Source organism: Pan troglodytes, chromosome 13 (genome assembly GCF_028858775.2).
Source record: "Pan troglodytes isolate AG18354 chromosome 13, NHGRI_mPanTro3-v2.0_pri, whole genome shotgun sequence".
NCBI lineage: Eukaryota > Metazoa > Chordata > Mammalia > Primates > Hominidae > Pan > Pan troglodytes.
Genome location: NC_072411.2, coordinates 80556221 through 80581194, shown reverse-complemented (window position 1 = coordinate 80581194; position 24974 = coordinate 80556221). Strand labels below are relative to the sequence as shown.

The following is a 24974-nucleotide window of genomic DNA, read 5'->3' as shown; positions in this document are numbered from 1 at the left end:
GTTTTTAGCTTTGTAATTTTTGCCACTTAACAGTAAATAAAGAAAAGGTTCTCGAGAATAAGTGTCCATCTTTACTGAAGTTATTAAAATACAACATACATCCAACAACACAATCATCCCCTTGCTTGAATGCAGCTGATGGCCTCTTAAAAGAACTTGTGTGACTGTGCAGCAGTATTAGGAAGTACATGATCTGTAAATGTTTCACTTTCCTTTTTACAAAGAGCAATGCAAAATTAAAAACATGACAGGCATTACAAAGGGAATAATAATAGGCAAATATTTAACCCCATAGTCCAAATTCTCAATTATCAATCCTACTTTCAAAATAGGCTTTGGTAGCACAGTAGAAGTCATTACTCTTCCAGGCCTTGTGATATGGCACTACTGATGAATATATATTTATGTATGTCTTTATTAAGCCAAACTAATACATAGTATTTCTCTTTCTTTTATAGTTCCACCAATAGTAGAGTTTGGCCCTGAATACTTTGATGGTCTCATTATTAAGTCCGGAGAAAGCCTTAGAATTAAAGCTTTGGTACAAGGAAGACCAGTGCCTCGAGTAACTTGGTTCAAAGATGGAGTGGAAATCGAAAAGAGGATGAATATGGAAATAACCGATGTACTTGGATCCACCAGCCTATTTGTTAGAGATGCTACTCGGGACCATCGTGGTGTATACACAGTGGAAGCCAAAAATGCATCTGGTTCTGCAAAAGCAGAAATTAAAGTGAAAGTACAAGGTACTTTTAAAATAGCTTCTTAATGTTACAATTTATGAACTTGGATTAGAGACATGCCTAGTTGTATTTTAATGGACAAGGAAAAAGAAACTAACTCTAGAAACTTTTTCTTATAGATACACCAGGAAAAGTAGTTGGGCCAATAAGATTCACCAATATTACTGGGGAGAAGATGACTCTGTGGTGGGATGCTCCACTCAATGACGGTTGTGCTCCCATAACCCACTACATCATTGAAAAACGGGAAACCAGCAGACTTGCCTGGGCACTAATTGAGGATAAATGTGAAGCCCAAAGTTACACTGCCATTAAACTAATAAACGGCAATGAATACCAATTCCGTGTTTCTGCAGTTAACAAGTTTGGTGTTGGCAGGCCACTTGATTCTGATCCAGTGGTTGCTCAAATACAATACAGTAAGTTTGTGTTTTTACTAAGCGGTACTATGTCAAAAGTTTAACCTTCCAAGCAAATGCATCTAATTGATTTGGGGTTTTGTTTTTGTTTTACAGCTGTTCCTGATGCCCCTGGCATTCCAGAACCTAGCAACATAACAGGCAACAGCATTACCCTGACATGGGCAAGGCCAGAATCAGATGGTGGCAGTGAAATTCAACAGTATATCCTTGAAAGAAGAGAAAAGAAAAGCACAAGATGGGTAAAAGTGATCAGCAAACGACCAATCTCTGAAACAAGATTCAAAGTCACTGGTCTGACAGAAGGCAATGAGTATGAATTCCATGTCATGGCTGAAAATGCTGCAGGAGTTGGACCTGCAAGTGGCATCTCAAGACTCATTAAATGTAGAGAGCCCGTCAACCCACCAGGTCCTCCCACAGTGGTCAAAGTAACAGACACATCAAAGACAACTGTGAGCTTAGAATGGTCCAAACCAGTGTTTGATGGTGGCATGGAAATAATTGGGTATATTATTGAAATGTGTAAGGCCGACTTAGGAGACTGGCACAAGGTGAATGCAGAGGCATGTGTGAAAACAAGATATACAGTCACTGATCTACAAGCAGGTGAAGAATACAAATTCCGAGTTAGTGCTATCAATGGTGCTGGAAAAGGCGACAGCTGTGAAGTGACTGGCACAATTAAAGCAGTTGACCGGTTAACAGCTCCTGAGTTAGACATAGATGCAAACTTCAAACAGACTCATGTTGTTAGAGCTGGGGCCAGTATTCGCCTCTTCATTGCCTACCAAGGTAGACCTACTCCTACAGCTGTGTGGAGCAAACCAGACTCTAACCTTAGCCTTCGGGCTGATATCCATACAACAGACTCCTTCAGCACCCTCACTGTGGAAAACTGCAACAGAAATGATGCAGGGAAATATACCCTTACTGTGGAAAACAACAGTGGTAGTAAGTCAATCACATTCACCGTGAAAGTGCTAGACACTCCAGGCCCACCTGGCCCAATTACCTTCAAAGATGTGACCCGGGGATCTGCTACATTGATGTGGGATGCCCCTCTTCTTGACGGTGGTGCCCGAATCCATCATTATGTGGTAGAGAAACGAGAGGCAAGTCGCCGTAGTTGGCAGGTTATCAGTGAAAAATGCACTCGTCAGATCTTCAAGGTCAATGACCTGGCCGAAGGTGTTCCGTACTATTTCCGTGTTTCTGCAGTAAATGAGTATGGTGTTGGTGAGCCCTATGAAATGCCAGAACCAATTGTAGCCACAGAACAGCCTGCTCCACCTAGGAGACTTGATGTTGTTGATACTAGCAAATCCTCTGCAGTCTTAGCTTGGCTTAAACCTGACCACGATGGAGGCAGCCGGATCACTGGCTACCTGCTTGAAATGAGACAAAAGGGATCTGACTTCTGGGTTGAAGCTGGTCACACCAAACAGCTGACTTTCACAGTAGAGCGTCTTGTTGAGAAAACTGAATATGAATTCCGTGTGAAGGCCAAGAATGATGCTGGCTATAGTGAACCCAGGGAAGCCTTCTCTTCTGTCATCATTAAGGAGCCTCAAATCGAGCCCACTGCTGACCTCACTGGAATTACCAATCAGCTTATAACTTGCAAAGCAGGAAGCCCATTTACCATCGACGTACCAATCAGTGGTCGTCCCGCCCCCAAAGTAACATGGAAACTGGAAGAAATGAGACTTAAAGAGACAGATCGAGTGAGCATTACAACAACAAAAGACAGAACCACACTGACTGTAAAGGACAGCATGAGAGGTGACTCTGGAAGATACTTCTTGACCCTGGAAAATACAGCTGGTGTTAAAACATTTAGCGTCACAGTTGTGGTCATTGGAAGGCCAGGTCCAGTAACCGGCCCCATTGAGGTCTCATCTGTCTCAGCTGAATCGTGTGTCCTGTCATGGGGAGAACCTAAAGATGATGGAGGCACTGAAATTACTAATTACATAGTTGAAAAGCGTGAATCGGGTACAACAGCTTGGCAGCTTGTCAATTCCAGTGTCAAGCGCACTCAAATTAAAGTCACTCATCTCACAAAATACATGGAATATTCTTTCCGTGTCAGTTCAGAGAACAGATTTGGTGTCAGCAAACCTCTAGAATCAGCACCAATAATTGCTGAACATCCATTTGGTAAGAAAAATTAAAATCCTATTTCAAAGTCTCTATTATTAAATGTTTCCCCTGAATTTTATAAAATTGTATTCATACTTAATACCTTTGTTTATATTTAGTCCCACCAAGCGCTCCTACCAGACCTGAGGTCTACCATGTGTCTGCCAATGCCATGTCTATTCGTTGGGAAGAACCCTACCACGATGGTGGCAGTAAAATCATTGGCTACTGGGTTGAGAAGAAAGAACGTAATACAATTCTTTGGGTGAAAGAAAACAAAGTGCCATGCTTAGAGTGCAACTACAAAGTAACTGGTTTAGTAGAAGGACTGGAATATCAGTTCAGAACTTATGCACTCAATGCTGCAGGTGTTAGCAAGGCCAGCGAAGCTTCAAGACCTATAATGGCTCAAAATCCAGTTGGTATGTATCACAATTTAAGGGCATATTTGTTTATTATTACTGATTCTAGTAGAACTCAGAGTGGTATATTTTAACCTTATTTTTGCATCCCTTCCAGATGCACCAGGCAGACCAGAGGTAACAGATGTCACAAGATCAACAGTATCACTGATTTGGTCTGCCCCAGCGTATGATGGAGGCAGCAAGGTTGTGGGCTACATCATAGAGCGTAAGCCAGTCAGTGAGGTAGGAGATGGTCGCTGGCTGAAGTGCAACTACACCATTGTATCTGACAATTTCTTCACCGTGACTGCTCTCAGTGAAGGAGACACTTATGAGTTCCGTGTGTTAGCCAAGAATGCAGCAGGCGTAATTAGCAAAGGGTCTGAATCTACAGGCCCTGTCACTTGCCGAGATGAATACGGTAGGAAATAGTCAACATTCTCCTTTTTAAAATTATCTCAATTTATGTGAAAATAAACTCTCAGATATTCATTCATATCTGTTTTGCCTACTGACAGCTCCACCCAAAGCCGAACTGGATGCCCGATTACACGGTGATCTGGTTACCATCAGAGCAGGTTCTGATCTTGTTCTGGATGCTGCAGTTGGTGGCAAACCTGAACCCAAAATTATCTGGACCAAAGGAGACAAGGAGCTAGATCTCTGTGAAAAAGTCTCTTTGCAGTATACTGGCAAACGAGCAACTGCTGTGATCAAGTTCTGTGACAGAAGTGACAGTGGAAAATACACTTTAACAGTGAAAAATGCCAGCGGGACCAAGGCCGTGTCTGTCATGGTCAAAGTGCTTGGTAAGCATGTCAAATGTTCTCACATTTATATAGCATTTTCCAGTGTGGGCAGAAAGAATGATCTTCATCATGGCTTGTCATTACACCTGTTTCAGATTCCCCTGGCCCATGTGGAAAGCTCACCGTCAGCAGAGTAACACAGGAGAAGTGCACTTTAGCCTGGAGCCTTCCGCAGGAAGACGGAGGAGCAGAAATCACTCACTACATCGTGGAAAGACGCGAGACTAGCAGGCTCAACTGGGTGATTGTTGAAGGCGAATGCCCAACCCTATCCTATGTCGTTACCAGGCTCATCAAGAACAATGAGTACATATTCCGAGTGAGGGCAGTAAACAAATATGGCCCTGGTGTGCCTGTTGAATCACAGCCAATTGTAGCCAGAAACTCATTCAGTGAGTATTAACACTTTTAAACAATTTGACAGTTGAAATGTAATAGAATCAGGGGGAGAAGGGAGAAGGGCAGTCTTATCAATAGTAATTTTGTGCAATTCTCATCATCCTTATTTTCATAAACAGCTATTCCATCACCACCCGGCATACCTGAAGAAGTTGGGACTGGCAAAGAGCATATTATCATTCAGTGGACAAAACCTGAATCTGATGGTGGCAATGAAATCAGCAACTACCTAGTAGACAAACGTGAGAAGAAGAGCCTGCGCTGGACACGTGTCAACAAAGACTATGTGGTGTATGATACCAGGCTGAAGGTGACCAGCCTGATGGAGGGTTGTGATTACCAGTTCCGGGTGACCGCAGTGAATGCAGCTGGTAACAGTGAGCCCAGCGAAGCTTCCAACTTCATCTCATGCAGAGAACCATCATGTGAGCTCCAAGAATCATACATAAATACAATGCTCCTCAAAACTATATGACAGATAATTTTCCAACACACAATCTCTAAGAATTTTTAGAATTTATGAATGGTCTAGAAAAGCACATGCTTATTTGCATGATCATAAATATAGCTTAAGTCAGAGAACATTTTAACTATTACATCTGTTAAGTTAGCAATTAGAATTGCTAAAAGTTGTACAGCATTTTCCAATTAATGAAAAAATATTCTACTATCAATATGAAAAGAATCTATTTTATAAATTTTCCTTAGAGAAAAATGCATTGTACTGTAATAACTGAAAAGAAAAATGGCAAAACTCCTTTTAAGAAGAGGTTTAGCAGGAACATACAGTTTCTAGTGGTTTCATAAGTTACTGACAAAGTAATTGTGACAAGAGCTTCAAAAATAAGTGGCAAATCCTTTTACAGAGTCTGAGCCCAAGAACTATAAAGGAATAGTCACTGGGACTGAATTGGGGAAGCTAAGGAAACCAATTCTTGTATTCATTAGAAATGTATTGGTGGCAAGTGATACTAACCCAGTGAAAGATAAGCAACTAAAGAAAAGTCCCTAAGAATGGGTACTTTTAAGTAATGAGCTTAGCTAACAGAGAACACACAGTAAAGCTGGCCAAAGAAGTAGGGAAGAAATATCTACTTTCCTAAAGCAATTTAATTCTTAAGATAATAATATTAAATTATAATGTGGCACGCTGTGCTGTCCTATAATATCAGGAGCCCAGTTAATGAAGATTATCTTGGTGAGTGTGGACAAGAGCAATAATGCCTTTGTGAGTCTTGAAAACAAAAAATACAAATCTCAACATTTCCTTATTTGCCTAATATCTGCATCTCACTTTTTAAATTCCACAGATACCCCTGGACCACCTTCTGCTCCAAGAGTTGTGGATACCACCAAACACAGCATTAGTTTGGCATGGACCAAACCCATGTACGATGGTGGTACTGACATTGTAGGATATGTTCTGGAAATGCAAGAGAAGGACACTGATCAGTGGTACCGAGTGCATACCAATGCCACAATAAGAAATACTGAATTCACTGTGCCAGACCTTAAAATGGGCCAGAAATATTCCTTCAGAGTTGCTGCGGTGAACGTGAAGGGTATGAGCGAATACAGCGAATCAATTGCTGAAATTGAGCCCGTGGAAAGAATAGGTATTTATCACAGAAGCTTTTAGGTGAATTATTTTCTTCTCACACCTGTCCATGAATTAATTAAATTTTGTCATTAACTTTCCAGAAATACCAGATCTTGAGCTTGCAGATGATCTAAAGAAGACTGTGACCATCAGGGCTGGGGCCTCCTTGCGCTTGATGGTGTCTGTATCTGGAAGACCACCTCCTGTCATCACGTGGAGCAAGCAGGGCATTGACCTTGCAAGCCGGGCAATTATTGACACCACTGAGAGCTACTCATTGCTAATAGTGGACAAAGTTAATCGGTACGATGCTGGAAAATACACAATTGAAGCTGAAAACCAATCTGGCAAGAAATCAGCAACAGTCCTTGTTAAAGTCTATGGTAAGCATTTTACTTAAAATTGGCTATACAATGAGTAGATCCTCTAAAACAATATAGCTTGACCTATGATTGATCACCTCTCTAGAAAGGAACTATGTTGATTATATTTCCCCAAGAAAAAAAAAGCTATCAGGCAAATAGGAAATATGAATCTTTCATTCTGTTTTTCAGATACTCCTGGTCCCTGTCCTTCAGTGAAAGTTAAGGAAGTATCAAGAGATTCTGTGACTATAACTTGGGAAATTCCCACAATTGATGGTGGAGCTCCAGTCAACAATTACATCGTTGAGAAGCGTGAAGCTGCTATGAGAGCATTCAAAACAGTAACTACCAAATGCAGCAAGACACTTTACAGAATTTCTGGACTTGTAGAAGGAACCATGTACTATTTCAGAGTGCTGCCAGAAAATATTTATGGCATTGGAGAACCTTGTGAAACATCTGATGCAGTACTGGTCTCAGAAGTGCCTTTGGTGCCTGCAAAGCTAGAAGTGGTCGATGTCACCAAATCCACTGTTACCCTTGCCTGGGAAAAACCACTCTACGATGGTGGTAGCCGACTCACTGGATATGTTCTCGAGGCCTGCAAAGCTGGCACAGAGAGATGGATGAAGGTTGTCACCTTAAAACCCACAGTCCTAGAGCACACTGTTACTTCCTTAAATGAAGGTGAACAATACTTATTTAGAGTGAGGGCACAAAATGAGAAAGGTGTGTCAGAACCAAGAGAGATTGTCACAGCCGTGACTGTACAAGACCTCAGAGGTATGTACCAAATAGCCAAAAAAAAAAAAAAAAAGTAAAGTAAAACGAAAACATTCAGAATTCGTAACAATTTACCATAAAAATAATGCTTAAGAATAAATGCCTGATTTCTTTCCCATAGTGTTGCCAACAATCGATCTTTCTACAATGCCTCAGAAGACCATCCATGTCCCAGCTGGCAGACCAGTAGAGCTGGTGATACCTATTGCTGGCCGTCCACCTCCTGCTGCTTCCTGGTTCTTTGCTGGTTCTAAACTGAGAGAATCAGAGCGTGTCACAGTTGAAACTCACACTAAAGTAGCTAAATTAACCATCCGTGAAACCACTATCAGAGATACTGGAGAATACACACTTGAATTGAAGAATGTTACCGGAACTACTTCAGAAACCATTAAAGTTATCATTCTTGGTAAGGATGTGTGACAAAGATACAAGCAAGTTGATGTTCAGTCACCCAATTTTGATTTGAAGTAAAAATTAATTTCCTGTATTTCTTCTCTTTCATAGACAAGCCTGGTCCACCAACAGGACCTATTAAGATTGATGAAATTGATGCTACATCAATTACCATTTCCTGGGAACCACCTGAATTGGACGGTGGTGCTCCACTGAGTGGTTATGTGGTAGAACAACGTGACGCTCATCGTCCAGGATGGCTGCCCGTTTCTGAATCAGTGACTAGGTCCATGTTTAAGTTTACCAGACTCACCGAAGGAAATGAGTATGTGTTCCGTGTGGCTGCAACAAACCGCTTCGGGATTGGCTCTTACTTGCAGTCTGAGGTCATAGAGTGTCGCAGCAGCATCCGTAAGTCCACAGGCCCTTCCACTACTCTCCCCACCTCTGATTCTGAATGTTAACAAAAAAGAATTTGTTTTTAATATGCCCTAATGTAAATAAAAATAGGTCACAAAATTAACCCTGTGGTCTTTCTAAGGTTTCTAAACCTCCTTTTCTCAGGTTTCTAAACCTCCTTTTCTCAGAGGTTTTCAACACACTTAGGCTTGATTTTTTTTTTAATATCTTCACTCTTATGAAAGAGAAGAGGAGGGAGTTAGGAAGAAAGGAACGGAAGGAAGAAAAGAGAGAAGGGAAGGAGGAAGAGAGGAAAGGAAGGAGGACTGGCAATGTTATAGTGAGAAAAAAATACAGAGTGCATGCTTAATAAATGTAGAATTGAAGAAAATGAGGAACAGCAAGGAAAGTACAAAATTAAACCTCAGCATCATGCAATATACCCATGTAACAAACCTGCACATGTACCCCTGAAGCTAAAAGTCAAAAATTTTTAATAAAAATAATTAAATAATTAAATGATTTAAATTAAAATTTACAAATAGTACAAAAGTGAAACTACTGGAAAAATAGTCATGTGTCTTATGTATCTTTTAAAATACCAACCAAAACCTAAGGAAAACACAAATATATGAGTCATTGTTTTAACTTATTCATATTGCCATATCGTGTTAACCTCTGTCTTGCTGCAGGTATTCCTGGACCCCCAGAAACATTACAGATATTTGATGTTTCCCGTGATGGCATGACACTTACTTGGTACCCACCAGAGGATGACGGTGGCTCCCAAGTGACTGGATATATTGTGGAGCGCAAAGAAGTGAGAGCAGATCGATGGGTCCGTGTAAATAAAGTACCTGTGACGATGACACGGTACCGCTCCACTGGCCTTATTGAAGGCTTAGAATATGAACACCGTGTCACAGCCATTAATGCAAGAGGGTCTGGGAAACCAAGTCGTCCTTCCAAACCCATCGTTGCCATGGATCCAATTGGTAAGTACATTTTGTATCAGTCAAATTGATTGAGTTACAATTTATATGTGGGAAAATTCACCTTTTTGAAATATATAGTTCTATGACTTTTGAAAAATGTACTGTTTTGTAATCACCACCACAATCAAAATGTGGAATATTTTTATTACCCCGTAAAGTTCCCTCGTGTCCGTTTGTAATCAGTCCCTTCCCCACCCCAGCCGCTAGCAATTTCTGGCAAATAATTTTTAATATTCTTCTCTGGAGTCAATTTCCACTTCTTTAAGATGAGATTCATAATATATGCTTTCTATCACACTTAAAATTTTAAAACAAGTTAATATTTCTGGAAGCACTTTAAAAACTGCTGATAAATGTAAGATAATAATAGTGATTACAAATGAAGCACATTTAAGAGAAAGGAAAGTGAAAAAATGTTAAGTATTTTTAACTGATAAAATGAATAAAATTTTCTTTTTTCTTTCTTTTGTTTTTTTGTTTTTTTTTTGTTTTTTTTTTTTTTTTGAGACAGAGTCTCACTCTGTCACCCAGGCTGGAGTGCAGTGGCATGATCTTGGCTCACTGCAACCTCTGTCTCCCAGGTTCAAGCAATTCTTCTGCCTCAGCCTCCTGAGTAGCTGGGATTACAGGTGCCTGCCACCACGCATGGCTAATTTTTATGTTTTTAGTAGAGACGCGGTTTCACCATGTTGGCCAGGCTGGTCTTGAACTAACTCCTGACCTCAAGTATCTGCCCACCTCGGCCTCCCAACTTGCTGTGATTACAGGCATGAGCCACTGCACCCAGCCATGAATAAAATTTTCACAAGACAAAAAAACAGGCTAATGTTAACAGTCCGTTTCAACAACTCATTGAATTTGTTAGGTGGCACAGCTAATTTTCAACTTTGCAGCAACTTTAACCAGTATATTCTTATTCTTATTCCCAGCTCCTCCAGGAAAGCCACAAAACCCAAGAGTTACTGATACAACAAGGACATCAGTCTCCCTGGCCTGGAGTGTTCCAGAAGATGAAGGAGGATCTAAAGTCACAGGCTACTTGATTGAAATGCAAAAAGTAGATCAACATGAATGGACCAAGTGTAACACCACTCCAACCAAGATTCGAGAGTATACTCTAACACATCTACCTCAGGGTGCAGAATACAGGTTCCGCGTCCTAGCTTGTAATGCTGGTGGACCTGGTGAGCCTGCTGAGGTACCAGGAACAGTCAAAGTCACTGAAATGCTTGGTGAGACATATGATCATTTGCTTTCTGCAATAATTGCCATAGACTTATTTCTTAGTCCCCCTACCCCAAATGCTAAATTGAAACCCTACCTTTTTTTCCAGAATATCCTGATTATGAACTTGATGAAAGATACCAAGAAGGTATCTTTGTAAGGCAAGGTGGAGTCATCAGACTTACCATACCAATCAAAGGAAAACCATTCCCAATATGTAAATGGACCAAGGAAGGCCAGGATATTAGTAAGCGTGCCATGATTGCAACATCTGAAACACACACTGAGCTTGTGATCAAAGAAGCAGACAGGGGTGACTCTGGCACTTATGACCTGGTTCTGGAAAATAAATGTGGCAAGAAGGCTGTCTACATCAAGGTCAGGGTGATAGGAAGTCCCAACAGTCCAGAAGGGCCACTGGAATATGATGACATCCAAGCCCGCTCTGTGAGGGTCAGCTGGAGACCTCCTGCTGATGATGGTGGTGCTGACATCTTAGGCTACATCCTCGAGAGACGAGAAGTGCCTAAAGCCGCCTGGTATACCATTGATTCCAGAGTCCGAGGTACATCTCTGGTGGTAAAAGGCCTCAAAGAGAATGTAGAATACCATTTCCGTGTTTCAGCAGAAAACCAGTTTGGCATAAGCAAATCCTTGAAATCTGAGGAACCAGTCATACCAAAAACACCATTGAGTAAGTGCCCTTTCAACCACAAAATTATAAACATTATTTCAGCACTTTTCTGTTTTTAAATGAAAGTCATTGGCTTATAATACTTGGGACTGTATTCTAATACATGTGTGCTTTCCACTTATATTTACAGATCCTCCAGAACCTCCAAGCAATCCTCCAGAAGTACTCGATGTAACCAAGAGTTCTGTTAGCTTGTCCTGGTCCCGGCCCAAAGATGATGGTGGTTCTAGAGTCACAGGCTACTACATTGAACGCAAAGAGACATCCACTGACAAGTGGGTCAGACACAACAAGACTCAGATCACCACCACAATGTACACTGTCACAGGGCTTGTTCCCGATGCTGAGTATCAGTTCCGCATCATCGCACAGAATGATGTTGGCCTGAGTGAGACCAGCCCTGCTTCTGAACCAGTTGTTTGCAAAGATCCATTTGGTAAGGAATTCAGAAGAAGGGGTTAAATTAAAGAAGCAAGCCATGTTTGGTCCTTTTATTTCACCAGTAAAGCTGACTCCCTTTTCATTATTTTAAAATATTTCAGATAAACCAAGCCAACCAGGAGAACTTGAGATTCTTTCAATATCCAAAGATAGTGTCACTCTACAGTGGGAGAAACCTGAATGTGATGGTGGTAAAGAAATTCTTGGATACTGGGTTGAATATAGACAGTCTGGAGACAGTGCCTGGAAGAAGAGCAATAAGGAACGTATTAAGGACAAGCAATTCACAATAGGAGGTTTGCTGGAAGCTACTGAGTATGAATTCAGGGTTTTTGCTGAGAATGAGACTGGGCTGAGCAGACCTCGCAGAACTGCTATGTCTATAAAGACTAAACTCACATGTAAGTAGCCTTTGGTTCTCTACTTATGATTTACAAACTAAACAAGTTAAGGTTAATTCCCCCTCTATACTAAGTAGAACCCTGGAAAGTTTTATTGGAGAGCAAGTGTTAAGAAAGAAAAGCAAGTACACACACAGGAAATATGACAAGTTCTATAGGAAACCATTCCAAGGACATAACCTCAGCAGATGTTAGATGGAGTGAACTGAGCACTTTCCTTGAGCAATTCCCTCTAATGCAATGGTTTCTTTTTAAAAATATTTCCCAAAAAGATTTGAAAGGTCAACAATTGTATGCCACTTCAATGAACCTAAGTAAGGGCAAGAATACTACAGAATTATAGAGAGAATTTATAGTCCCTTAAAAGCCTATACATTATTAATCCCCTTCCAATCATAAAGAGAAAAAAACACTCTACATAAAATGTGACGATGTGCTCATTGAATCCCTATTTACCATATGATCCTAGGAAAATCACTTCAAAGAGTTTTTAAGAATTAGGCTAATATGTAAATCATGGTATGTGTCAGTAAATAAGGTAAATTCATTCCTGATATACAAGGACAAAGGATTACAGATTGAGTATTAACAGTCACTTAATATTATCTTTCATATTGTTCAGCTGGAGAGGCCCCAGGAATTCGCAAAGAAATGAAGGATGTTACCACAAAATTGGGTGAAGCTGCTCAACTCTCATGCCAGATTGTTGGAAGGCCTCTTCCTGACATTAAATGGTACAGATTTGGTAAAGAGCTCATACAAAGCCGGAAATACAAAATGTCTTCAGATGGACGCACACACACTCTTACAGTAATGACAGAGGAACAGGAAGATGAAGGTGTTTATACCTGCATAGCCACCAATGAGGTTGGAGAAGTAGAAACCAGTAGTAAGCTTCTCCTGCAAGCAACACCGCAGTTCCATCCTGGTTACCCACTGAAAGAGAAATATTATGGAGCTGTGGGTTCCACACTTCGGCTTCATGTTATGTACATTGGTCGTCCAGTACCTGCCATGACTTGGTTCCATGGTCAGAAACTTTTGCAAAACTCAGAAAACATTACTATTGAAAACACTGAGCACTATACTCATCTTGTCATGAAGAATGTCCAACGTAAGACTCATGCTGGGAAATACAAAGTCCAGCTCAGCAATGTTTTTGGAACAGTTGATGCCATCCTTGATGTGGAAATACAAGGTATTTTATTTTTATTTTCAGTGCTTTTTATTTTTAAAGAAAAAAAAATCTCAAAAACACACTATGAAAACCACCACAATTGTATTTTCCCCCAACAGATAAACCAGACAAACCTACAGGACCAATTGTGATCGAAGCTCTATTGAAGAACTCCGCAGTGATCAGCTGGAAACCACCCGCAGATGACGGAGGCTCCTGGATCACCAACTATGTGGTGGAAAAATGTGAGGCCAAGGAGGGGGCTGAATGGCAATTGGTGTCTTCAGCCATCTCAGTGACAACCTGTAGAATTGTGAACCTCACAGAAAATGCTGGCTATTACTTCCGGGTTTCAGCTCAGAACACTTTCGGCATCAGTGACCCTCTAGAAGTGTCCTCAGTTGTGATCATTAAGAGTCCATTTGGTGAGTACAACTTGATTTCTGTATCTTCCTATGGTAAAGTTCCATCTTTGCATAAAATTCTTTTAAACAGAAAGAAATTTTGAAAGGAAATAGCAAAGATTCAGATAAAGTACAAGTGCCTTTTCTTTCACTTTAATTGAATGTTTGCTTATCTAAAAGGAGAAATATATATCCTAACCCCATTTTAAAAATAGAACTTTGGTTTTTGATATGTCTTAGTATAAAGTAACCAATTTCATTTTTCTGGAATAGCTATTTTTTAATAAAATTTTGGACTCATATAACATTCTTTTTTAAAAAAATAAGCTTTAATAAAGCTGCCTGTTTCATCTCATGACTCAAATCTTTTTTTTTTTAAATAGAAAAGCCAGGTGCTCCTGGCAAACCAACTATTACTGCTGTCACAAAAGATTCTTGTGTTGTGGCCTGGAAGCCACCTGCCAGTGATGGAGGTGCAAAGATTAGAAATTACTACCTTGAGAAGCGTGAGAAGAAGCAGAATAAATGGATTTCTGTGACAACAGAAGAAATTCGAGAAACTGTCTTTTCAGTGAAAAACCTTATTGAAGGTCTTGAATATGAGTTTCGTGTGAAATGTGAAAATCTAGGTGGGGAAAGTGAATGGAGTGAAATATCAGAACCCATCACTCCCAAATCTGATGTCCCAATTCAGGCACCACACTTTAAAGAGGAACTGAGAAATCTAAATGTCAGATATCAGAGCAATGCTACCTTGGTCTGCAAAGTGACTGGTCATCCAAAACCTATCGTGAAATGGTACAGACAAGGCAAAGAAATCATTGCAGATGGATTAAAATACAGGATTCAAGAATTTAAGGGTGGCTACCACCAGCTCATCATTGCAAGTGTCACAGATGATGATGCCACAGTTTACCAAGTCAGAGCTACCAACCAAGGGGGATCTGTGTCTGGCACTGCCTCCTTGGAAGTGGAAGGTAAAAATAAATAAATATCATCAATTTGAGGCTAAATGAGTTATTAACTTGGGGGTGGAGGCTATTGCACTTAAACACATACTGTTAGATGTTGCTAAATTATACTCTTTTTTTTTGTTTTTCTGATACAGTTCCAGCTAAGATACACTTACCTAAAACTCTTGAAGGCATGGGAGCAGTTCATGCTCTCCGAGGTGAAGTGGTCAGCATCAAGATTCCTTTCAGTGGCAAACCAGATCCTGTGATCACCTGGCAGAAAGGACAAGATCTCATTGACAATAATGGCCACTACCAAGTTATTGTCACAAGATCCTTCACATCACTTGTTTTCCCCAATGGGGTAGAGAGAAAAGATGCTGGTTTCTATGTGGTCTGTGCTAAAAACAGATTTGGAATTGATCAGAAGACAGTTGAACTGGATGTGGCTGATGTTCCTGACCCACCCAGAGGAGTCAAAGTTAGTGATGTCTCACGAGATTCTGTCAACTTAACATGGACTGAGCCAGCCTCTGATGGTGGCAGCAAAATCACCAACTACATTGTTGAAAAATGTGCAACTACTGCAGAAAGATGGCTCCGTGTAGGACAGGCCCGAGAAACACGTTATACCGTGATCAACTTATTTGGAAAAACAAGTTACCAGTTCCGGGTAATAGCTGAAAATAAATTTGGTCTGAGCAAGCCTTCAGAGCCTTCAGAACCAACCATAACCAAAGAAGATAAGACCAGAGCTATGAACTATGATGAAGAGGTAGATGAAACCAGGGAAGTCTCCATGACTAAAGCATCTCACTCTTCAACCAAGGAACTCTATGAGAAATATATGATTGCTGAAGATCTTGGGCGTGGTGAGTTTGGAATTGTCCATCGTTGTGTTGAAACATCCTCAAAGAAGACATACATGGCCAAATTTGTTAAAGTCAAAGGGACTGATCAGGTTTTGGTAAAGAAGGAAATTTCCATTCTGAATATTGCTAGGCATAGAAACATCTTACACCTCCATGAATCATTTGAAAGCATGGAAGAATTAGTTATGATCTTTGAGTTTATATCAGGACTTGACATATTTGAGCGCATTAACACAAGTGCTTTTGAACTTAATGAAAGAGAAATTGTAAGTTATGTTCACCAGGTCTGTGAAGCACTTCAGTTTTTACACAGTCATAATATTGGACACTTTGACATTAGACCAGAAAATATCATTTACCAAACCAGAAGAAGCTCTACCATTAAAATCATAGAATTTGGTCAAGCCCGTCAGCTGAAACCAGGGGACAACTTCAGGCTTCTATTCACTGCCCCAGAATACTATGCACCTGAAGTCCACCAGCATGATGTTGTCAGCACAGCCACAGACATGTGGTCACTTGGAACACTGGTATATGTGCTATTGAGTGGTATCAACCCATTCCTGGCTGAAACTAACCAACAGATCATTGAGAATATCATGAATGCTGAATATACTTTCGATGAAGAAGCATTCAAAGAGATTAGCATTGAAGCCATGGATTTTGTTGACCGGTTGTTAGTGAAAGAGAGGAAATCTCGCATGACAGCATCGGAGGCTCTCCAGCACCCATGGTTGAAGCAGAAGATAGAAAGAGTCAGTACTAAAGTTATCAGAACATTAAAACACCGGCGTTATTACCACACCCTGATCAAGAAAGACCTCAACATGGTTGTGTCAGCAGCCCGGATCTCCTGTGGTGGTGCAATTCGATCTCAGAAGGGAGTGAGTGTTGCTAAAGTTAAAGTGGCATCCATTGAAATTGGCCCAGTTTCTGGGCAGATAATGCATGCAGTTGGTGAAGAAGGAGGACATGTCAAATATGTATGCAAAATTGAAAATTATGATCAGTCTACCCAAGTGACTTGGTACTTTGGCGTCCGACAGCTGGAGAACAGTGAGAAATACGAAATCACCTATGAAGATGGAGTGGCCATCCTCTATGTCAAAGACATTACCAAATTTGATGATGGTACCTACAGATGCAAAGTAGTCAATGACTATGGTGAAGACAGTTCTTATGCAGAGCTATTTGTTAAAGGTGTGAGAGAAGTCTATGACTATTACTGCCGTAGAACCATGAAGAAAATTAAGCGCAGAACAGACACAGTGAGACTCCTGGAAAGGCCACCAGAATTTACCCTGCCTCTCTATAATAAGACAGCTTATATAGGTGAAAATGTCCGGTTTGGAGTAACTATAACTGTCCACCCAGAGCCTCGTGTAACATGGTATAAATCAGGTCAGAAAATCAAACCAAGTGACGATGACAAGAAGTACACATTTGAGTCAGACAAGGGTCTTTACCAATTAACAATCAACAGTGTCACTACAGATGATGACGCTGAATATACTGTTGTGGCAAGGAACAAATATGGTGAAGACAGCTGTAAAGCAAAGCTGACAGTAACCCTACACCCACCTCCAACAGATAGTACCTTAAGACCCATGTTCAAAAGGTTACTGGCAAATGCAGAATGCCAAGAAGGCCAAAGTGTCTGCTTTGAGATCAGAGTGTCTGGCATCCCCCCACCAACATTAAAATGGGAGAAAGATGGTCAGCCACTGTCCCTCGGGCCTAACATTGAAATTATCCATGAAGGCTTGGATTATTATGCTCTGCACATCAGGGACACTTTGCCTGAAGACACGGGTTATTATAGAGTCACAGCCACTAACACAGCTGGGTCCACCAGCTGCCAGGCTCACCTACAAGTGGAACGCCTGAGGTACAAGAAACAGGAATTCAAGAGTAAGGAGGAGCATGAGCGACACGTACAAAAACAAATTGACAAAACCCTCAGAATGGCTGAAATTCTTTCTGGAACTGAAAGTGTACCACTGACACAGGTAGCTAAAGAGGCTCTGAGAGAAGCTGCTGTCCTTTATAAACCGGCTGTAAGCACCAAGACTGTAAAAGGGGAATTCAGACTTGAGATAGAAGAAAAGAAGGAGGAGAGAAAACTCCGGATGCCTTATGATGTACCAGAGCCACGCAAGTACAAGCAGACTACCACAGAAGAAGACCAACGCATCAAGCAGTTCGTGCCCATGTCTGACATGAAGTGGTATAAAAAGATACGTGATCAGTATGAAATGCCTGGGAAACTTGACAGAGTTGTACAGAAACGACCCAAGCGCATCCGCCTTTCAAGATGGGAACAGTTCTATGTGATGCCTCTTCCACGCATTACAGATCAATACAGACCTAAATGGCGTATTCCTAAACTGTCCCAAGATGATCTTGAGATAGTGAGACCAGCCCGCCGGCGTACACCTTCTCCTGATTATGACTTTTACTACCGACCTAGAAGACGTTCTCTTGGGGACATCTCTGATGAAGAATTACTCCTCCCCATTGATGACTACTTAGCAATGAAAAGAACAGAGGAAGAGAGGCTGCGTCTTGAAGAAGAGCTTGAGTTAGGTTTTTCAGCTTCACCCCCAAGCCGAAGCCCTCCACACTTTGAGCTTTCTAGCCTACGTTACACTTCACCACAAGCTCATGTCAAGGTGGAGGAAACAAGAAAAGACTTCAGGTATTCAACCTATCACATCCCAACGAAGGCTGAAGCTAGTACAAGTTATGCAGAACTGAGGGAACGGCATGCCCAGGCTGCGTACAGACAGCCAAAGCAACGGCAAAGAATCATGGCTGAGAAGGAGGATGAAGAGTTGCTTCGCCCAGTTACGACCACCCAGCGTCTCTCAGAATACAAAAGCGAACTTGACTTCATGTCAAAGGAGGAAAAGTCTAGAAAGAAATCAAGGCGACAAAGAGAAGTGACAGAAATAACAGAAATTGAGGAAGAATACGAAATCTCAAAACATGCTCAAAGAGAATCATCCTCATCTGCGTCTAGACTACTGAGACGACGGCGCTCCCTGTCTCCAACTTATATTGAGTTAACGAGGCCAGTGTCTGAGCTGATCCGGTCACGTCCACAACCGGCTGAGGAATACGAAGATGACACAGAAAGAAGGTCACCTACTCCAGAGAGAACTCGCCCACGATCCCCCAGCCCTGTGTCTAGTGAGAGATCACTCTCGAGATTTGAGAGGTCTGCAAGATTTGATATCTTTTCCAGGTATGAGTCCATGAAAGCTGCTTTAAAAACTCAGAAGACATCAGAAAGGAAGTATGAAGTTTTGAGTCAGCAGCCTTTCACACTGGACCATGCCCCTCGAATCACATTGAGAATGCGCTCGCACAGGGTACCATGTGGCCAAAATACACGTTTTATTTTAAATGTTCAGTCTAAGCCAACTGCCGAGGTTAAATGGTACCACAATGGTGTGGAACTCCAAGAAAGCAGTAAGATTCATTACACCAACACGAGTGGAGTCCTCACCCTGGAAATTCTGGACTGTCATACTGATGACAGTGGAACCTACCGTGCTGTGTGCACCAACTACAAGGGCGAAGCTTCTGACTATGCAACGTTGGACGTGACAGGAGGGGATTATACCACCTATGCTTCCCAACGCAGAGATGAAGAGGTCCCCAGATCTGTTTTCCCTGAGCTGACAAGAACAGAGGCGTATGCTGTTTCATCATTTAAGAAAACATCTGAGATGGAAGCTTCGTCTTCTGTCAGGGAAGTGAAATCACAGATGACAGAGACAAGGGAAAGTCTCTCCTCATATGAACACTCTGCATCTGCAGAAATGAAAAGTGCTGCATTAGAAGAAAAGTCGCTGGAAGAAAAATCCACAACCAGAAAGATCAAGACGACTTTGGCGGCAAGAATTCTAACAAAGCCACGGTCCATGACCGTCTACGAGGGCGAGTCTGCAAGGTTTTCTTGTGACACCGATGGTGAGCCGGTACCAAGTGTGACCTGGCTGCGTAAAGGACAAGTGCTAAGTACTTCTGCCCGCCACCAAGTGACCACCACAAAGTACAAATCAACCTTTGAGATCTCTTCAGTCCAGGCTTCCGATGAGGGCAATTACAGCGTGGTGGTAGAAAACAGTGAAGGGAAACAAGAAGCAGAGTTCACTCTGACTATTCAAAAGGCCAGGGTAACTGAAAAGGCTGTGACATCACCACCAAGAGTCAAATCCCCAGAGCCTCGGGTGAAATCCCCAGAAGCAGTTAAGTCTCCAAAACGAGTGAAATCTCCAGAACCTTCTCACCCGAAAGCCGTATCACCCACAGAGACAAAACCAACACCAACAGAGAAAGTTCAGCACCTCCCAGTTTCTGCCCCACCAAAGATTACTCAGTTCCTGAAAGCAGAAGCTTCTAAAGAGATTGCAAAACTGACCTGTGTGGTTGAAAGCAGTGTATTAAGGGCAAAAGAGGTCACCTGGTATAAAGATGGCAAGAAACTGAAGGAAAATGGGCATTTCCAGTTTCATTATTCAGCAGATGGTACCTATGAGCTCAAAATCAATAACCTCACTGAATCTGATCAAGGAGAATATGTTTGTGAGATTTCTGGTGAAGGTGGAACGTCTAAAACCAACTTACAATTTATGGGGCAAGCCTTTAAGAGTATCCATGAGAAGGTATCAAAAATATCAGAAACTAAGAAATCAGATCAGAAAACCACTGAGTCAACAGAAACCAGAAAAACTGAACCAAAAGCTCCTGAACCAATTTCCTCAAAACCAGTAATTGTTACTGGGTTGCAGGATACAACTGTTTCTTCAGACAGTGTTGCTAAATTTGCAATTAAGGCTACTGGAGAACCCCGGCCAACTGTCATCTGGACAAAAGATGGAAAGGTAACCAGTTCTTAAATGTCTCTTTCTTTTATCTTCTAAAATATTTTATCTTCTAAATTCAGCTTCCCAAAAAAAGCTTAAAATGAAATCACTTTTTAAAACGCAAATCATTTGCATTCTACAGGCCATTACACAAGGAGGTAAATATAAACTCTCTGAAGACAAGGGAGGGTTCTTCTTAGAAATTCATAAGACTGATACTTCTGACAGTGGACTTTATACTTGTACAGTAAAAAATTCAGCTGGATCTGTGTCCTCTAGCTGCAAATTAACAATAAAAGGTAGGTTGGCTTTTGTTTTTACCCACATTTTTTCAGAAGATAATATTAGGGAAATATTTTCAAACATCCCCCCTTATATACACATACAAGAAAGTATTAAAATAAAATTATTTTCCTAATTCCAGAATACAATTTGTACACCAAAGTAGAAACACACATTTGAAGTTAGCATATGCTTTTCTATGAGCATAAAAAGCAGTTATTAAGTACCTAGTTATATGTGGTATTATATAAGATTCCATAGTGTCAGCCCCTGCTCCCAGGAATATTTAAGAATAAAGTCAGTGAATATACAAAATGGCACTACTTGCCTAAACCTTCACAGTTGCTAATTTTCCAAAGCAGTGCAAAGTTAATTAAAGAACTATTTCTATTTTACCAATTAAAATTAGTTTGCTTTCATTTCAATCTTCTGAAAGACAATTTAATGTTTTGGTTACTCAAAATCTCCCAAATCCACTTATCTCCTAAATCCGTTGACTATTCTTTTCAAGACTTTTTTCCTTAAGTCATATGAATCATCTTTGGCTCAGTTTAGTTTAAGGAATCATTACAGTGATCTCAAAAGTCACACATGATAATTTTCCAAAAGTGGAACTGAGAAAGTATTAGGTATTACCTACATTGCATGAAGAAGTTGACTTTTTTTCTTTTTATGTTTTTCACATGCAGAATCTAGAAGAGTAAAAGGTGGGGGTCTCTTTCTAATTAAGTTTGCCTTACAGAGGTTTTTTTTTTTTAGCTATAAAAGATACTGAGGCACAGAAAGTCTCTACACAAAAGACTTCTGAAATTACACCTCAGAAGAAAGCTGTTGTCCAAGAGGAAATTTCCCAAAAAGCCCTAAGGTCTGAAGAAATTAAGATGTCAGAGGCAAAATCTCAAGAAAAGTTAGCCCTCAAAGAGGAAGCTTCAAAGGTTCTGATTTCTGAAGAAGTCAAGAAATCAGCAGCAACCTCCCTGGAAAAATCCATTGTCCATGAGGAAATCACTAAAACATCACAGGCATCAGAAGAAGTCAGAACTCATGCTGAGATTAAAGCATTTTCTACTCAGATGAGCATAAACGAAGGTCAAAGACTGGTTTTAAAAGCCAACATTGCTGGTGCCACTGATGTGAAATGGGTACTGAATGGCGTAGAGCTTACCAACTCTGAGGAGTACCGATATGGTGTCTCAGGCAGCGATCAGACCCTAACCATCAAGCAAGCCAGTCACAGAGATGAAGGAATCCTCACCTGCATAGGCAAAACCAAGGAAGGAATCGTCAAGTGTCAGTATGATTTGACACTGAGCAAAGAACTCTCAGATGCTCCAGCCTTCATCTCACAGCCTAGATCTCAAAATATTAATGAAGGACAAAATGTTCTCTTTACTTGTGAAATCAGTGGCGAGCCATCCCCTGAAATCGAATGGTTTAAAAACAACCTGCCAGTAAGTTTAATTATGAATATATTATTGAAGAAAAACTAAAATACCATGTCTTCCACATCTGAAGAACTTCAACATTTCTTTTCTTTTTCCTTTGTCTTAGATTTCTATTTCTTCAAATGTCAGCATAAGTCGCTCCAGAAATGTATACTCCCTTGAAATCCGAAATGCATCAGTCAGCGACAGTGGAAAGTACACAATTAAGGCCAAAAATTTCCGTGGCCAGTGTTCAGCTACAGCTTCCTTAATGGTCCTTCGTAAGTATCTCCTCACCCTTCTTCCTTACATGTTTAAGGCCTTTAGATAGTTTTTTTGCCTCTCTTTCAAGCACAGAAAACTCTAAGAAGCCTTATTAAATTCCATGTGAAAGAGGGACAGCCAACTGATGTGAATTCATTCTTGTAGTCAAACTTTCTTTATAGCTACACAGAAACTTGGATAGATTACATTTCAAAGTAAAGCTACCAACTGCCGTGTAACATTCATTTGCAGGATGCACAATATGTCAATTACTTTCTATATGACTAATCATTTTTCTCCTACTGATTCCTAGCACCTGCATGTAATGTAATGATAGAAATATAAGGATTCATGTTTTGGAGACATTGAGCTAGCTCTTGACAAATGTATGTATATATGTATTTGCTTATGCTTCAACAGCAAATTGTTTGGGTTATGCTGCTGTGTGTGTGTTGAAGTTTCCATTTCTGTAAGTCAGCGTCATATGTCATCAATTAACCAGATGTCATTGATGTTCACTGTGTATCTGCTATGCTCCACAGCTCTAGTTGAAGAACCTTCCAGAGAGGTAGTATTGAGAACAAGTGGTGACACAAGCTTGCAAGGAAGCTTCTCGTCTCAGTCAGTCCAAATGTCTGCCTCCAAGCAGGAGGCCTCCTTCAGCAGTTTCAGCAGCAGCAGTGCTAGCAGCATGACTGAGATGAAATTTGCAAGCATGTCTGCCCAAAGCATGTCCTCCATGCAAGAGTCCTTTGTAGAAATGAGTTCCAGCAGCTTTATGGGAAAATCTAATATGACACAACTGGAAAGCTCAACTAGTAAAATGCTTAAAGCAGGCATAAGAGGTGAGCAATAAAATTACTGGTAGAGGTAGACAAGCCAAGTAACATGGTGTAGTCTTTAGTACACACAATTCAGTAGAAAGCAAATCTTTATATTTTTCAGTGATTCTAAGACCTTTTTTTTGTCATTGTTCCATAAAGGAATTCCACCTAAAATTGAAGCTCTTCCATCTGATATCAGCATTGATGAAGGCAAAGTTCTAACAGTAGCCTGTGCTTTCACGGGTGAGCCTACCCCAGAAGTAACATGGTCCTGTGGTGGAAGAAAAATCCACAGTCAAGAACAGGGGAGGTTCCACATTGAAAACACAGATGACCTGACAACCCTGATCATCATGGACGTACAGAAACAAGATGGTGGACTTTATACCCTGAGTTTAGGGAATGAATTTGGATCTGACTCTGCCACTGTGAATATACATATTCGATCCATTTAAGAGGGCCTGTGCCCTTATACTCTACACTCATTCTTAACTTTTCGCAAACGTTTCACATGGACTAATCTTTCTGATCTGTAAATATTTAAAGAAAAAAAGTAGTTTTGTATCAACCTAAATGAGTCAAAGTTCAAAAATATTCACTTCAATCTTTTCATAATTGTTGACCTAAGAATATTATACATTTACTAGTGACATGTACATACTGTATATAGCCGGATTAACGGTTATAAAGTTTTGTACCATTTATTTTATGACATTTTACAATGTAAGTTTTGAAACTAACTGTTGGTAGGAGAAAGTTTCTTATGGAACGAATACCCTGCTCAACATTTAATCAATCTTTGTGCCTCAACATACTGTTGATGTCTAAGTATGCCTCAGTGGGTTGAGAAATTCCCCATTGAAGATGTCCTGTCCACCTAAAAGAGAATGATGCTGTGCATATCACTTGATATGTGCACCAATACCTACTGAATCAGAAATGTAAGGCATTGGTGATGTTTGCATTTACCCTCCTGTAAGCAACACTTTAACGTCTTACATTTTCTCTGATGATGTCACACAAAATTATCATGACAAATATTACCAGAGCAAAGTGTAACGGCCAACACTTTGTTCGCTCATTTTACACTGTCTCTGACATAAGGAGTGCCTGAATAGCTTGGAAAAGTAACATCTCCTGGCCATCCCTTCATTTAACCAAGCTATTCAAGTATTCCTATGCCAGAGCAGTGCCAACTCTTGGAGGTCCCAGAGTGCAGCCAATGCCTTTGTGTGGTAGTTCTAAATTTTAATTGCACCTGAAAAACCTGGGCACCTAAGCAATGAGCCACAGCAAAAAGTAAAGAACAACAACAAAATAAAGCTGTTGTTAAATTTTAAACAATATTACTAATTGCCCAAAATGTCAATTTGATGTAGTTCTTTTCATGCAAGTATAAATTCAATTGTTAGTTATAATTGTTGGACCTCCTTGAGATAGTAACAACAAAATAAAGCAAGCTATCTGCACCTCAAAATGTGTGGCTGGTTGTTTTCTGTGAAATTCTGGGGTGGGGAAGTATGCATCTTCGTGTATCACAAAAAAGATCATAGATAGATAAGGCAACTCAAGTTCAAAACAGCCCATGCTGATCTAATTAAACTAAAGAGCTTCTGCACAGCAAAAGAAACTACCATCAGAATGAACAGGCAACCCACAGAATGGGAGAAAATTTTTGCAATC

At 40.6% G+C, this 24974-nt stretch overlaps 1 protein-coding gene across 49 annotated transcripts in view; it reads left to right on the top strand.

The window, feature by feature from the left end:
• TTN (titin) overlaps positions 1 to 24768 on the top strand; it is a 282990-nt gene extending 258222 nt beyond the window's left edge. For 48 of the 49 annotated variants that reach the window (NM_001329611.3, XM_054678800.2, XM_024354671.3 and 45 more), the window contains 27 exons: positions 459 to 746; positions 863 to 1162; positions 1259 to 3325; positions 3427 to 3729; positions 3827 to 4132; positions 4230 to 4520; positions 4616 to 4912; positions 5039 to 5344; positions 6230 to 6535; positions 6621 to 6902; positions 7074 to 7667; positions 7789 to 8076; positions 8175 to 8474; positions 9155 to 9457; positions 10387 to 10689; positions 10791 to 11375; positions 11506 to 11811; positions 11918 to 12217; positions 12840 to 13415; positions 13514 to 13819; positions 14182 to 14775; positions 14907 to 20515; positions 20640 to 20796; positions 21539 to 22230; positions 22331 to 22484; positions 23010 to 23312; positions 23451 to 24768. In NM_001329611.3, the coding sequence (NP_001316540.3) occupies positions 459 to 746; positions 863 to 1162; positions 1259 to 3325; positions 3427 to 3729; positions 3827 to 4132; positions 4230 to 4520; positions 4616 to 4912; positions 5039 to 5344; positions 6230 to 6535; positions 6621 to 6902; positions 7074 to 7667; positions 7789 to 8076; positions 8175 to 8474; positions 9155 to 9457; positions 10387 to 10689; positions 10791 to 11375; positions 11506 to 11811; positions 11918 to 12217; positions 12840 to 13415; positions 13514 to 13819; positions 14182 to 14775; positions 14907 to 20515; positions 20640 to 20796; positions 21539 to 22230; positions 22331 to 22484; positions 23010 to 23312; positions 23451 to 23746 (16412 nt within the window). In that variant the 3' untranslated portion in view covers positions 23747 to 24768. The remainder of the gene's footprint in view (positions 1 to 458; positions 747 to 862; positions 1163 to 1258; positions 3326 to 3426; positions 3730 to 3826; positions 4133 to 4229; positions 4521 to 4615; positions 4913 to 5038; positions 5345 to 6229; positions 6536 to 6620; positions 6903 to 7073; positions 7668 to 7788; positions 8077 to 8174; positions 8475 to 9154; positions 9458 to 10386; positions 10690 to 10790; positions 11376 to 11505; positions 11812 to 11917; positions 12218 to 12839; positions 13416 to 13513; positions 13820 to 14181; positions 14776 to 14906; positions 20516 to 20639; positions 20797 to 21538; positions 22231 to 22330; positions 22485 to 23009; positions 23313 to 23450) is intronic. The other variant, XM_024354672.3, reaches the window with a different exon arrangement.
• Positions 24769 to 24974: the final 206 nt, after the last annotated feature.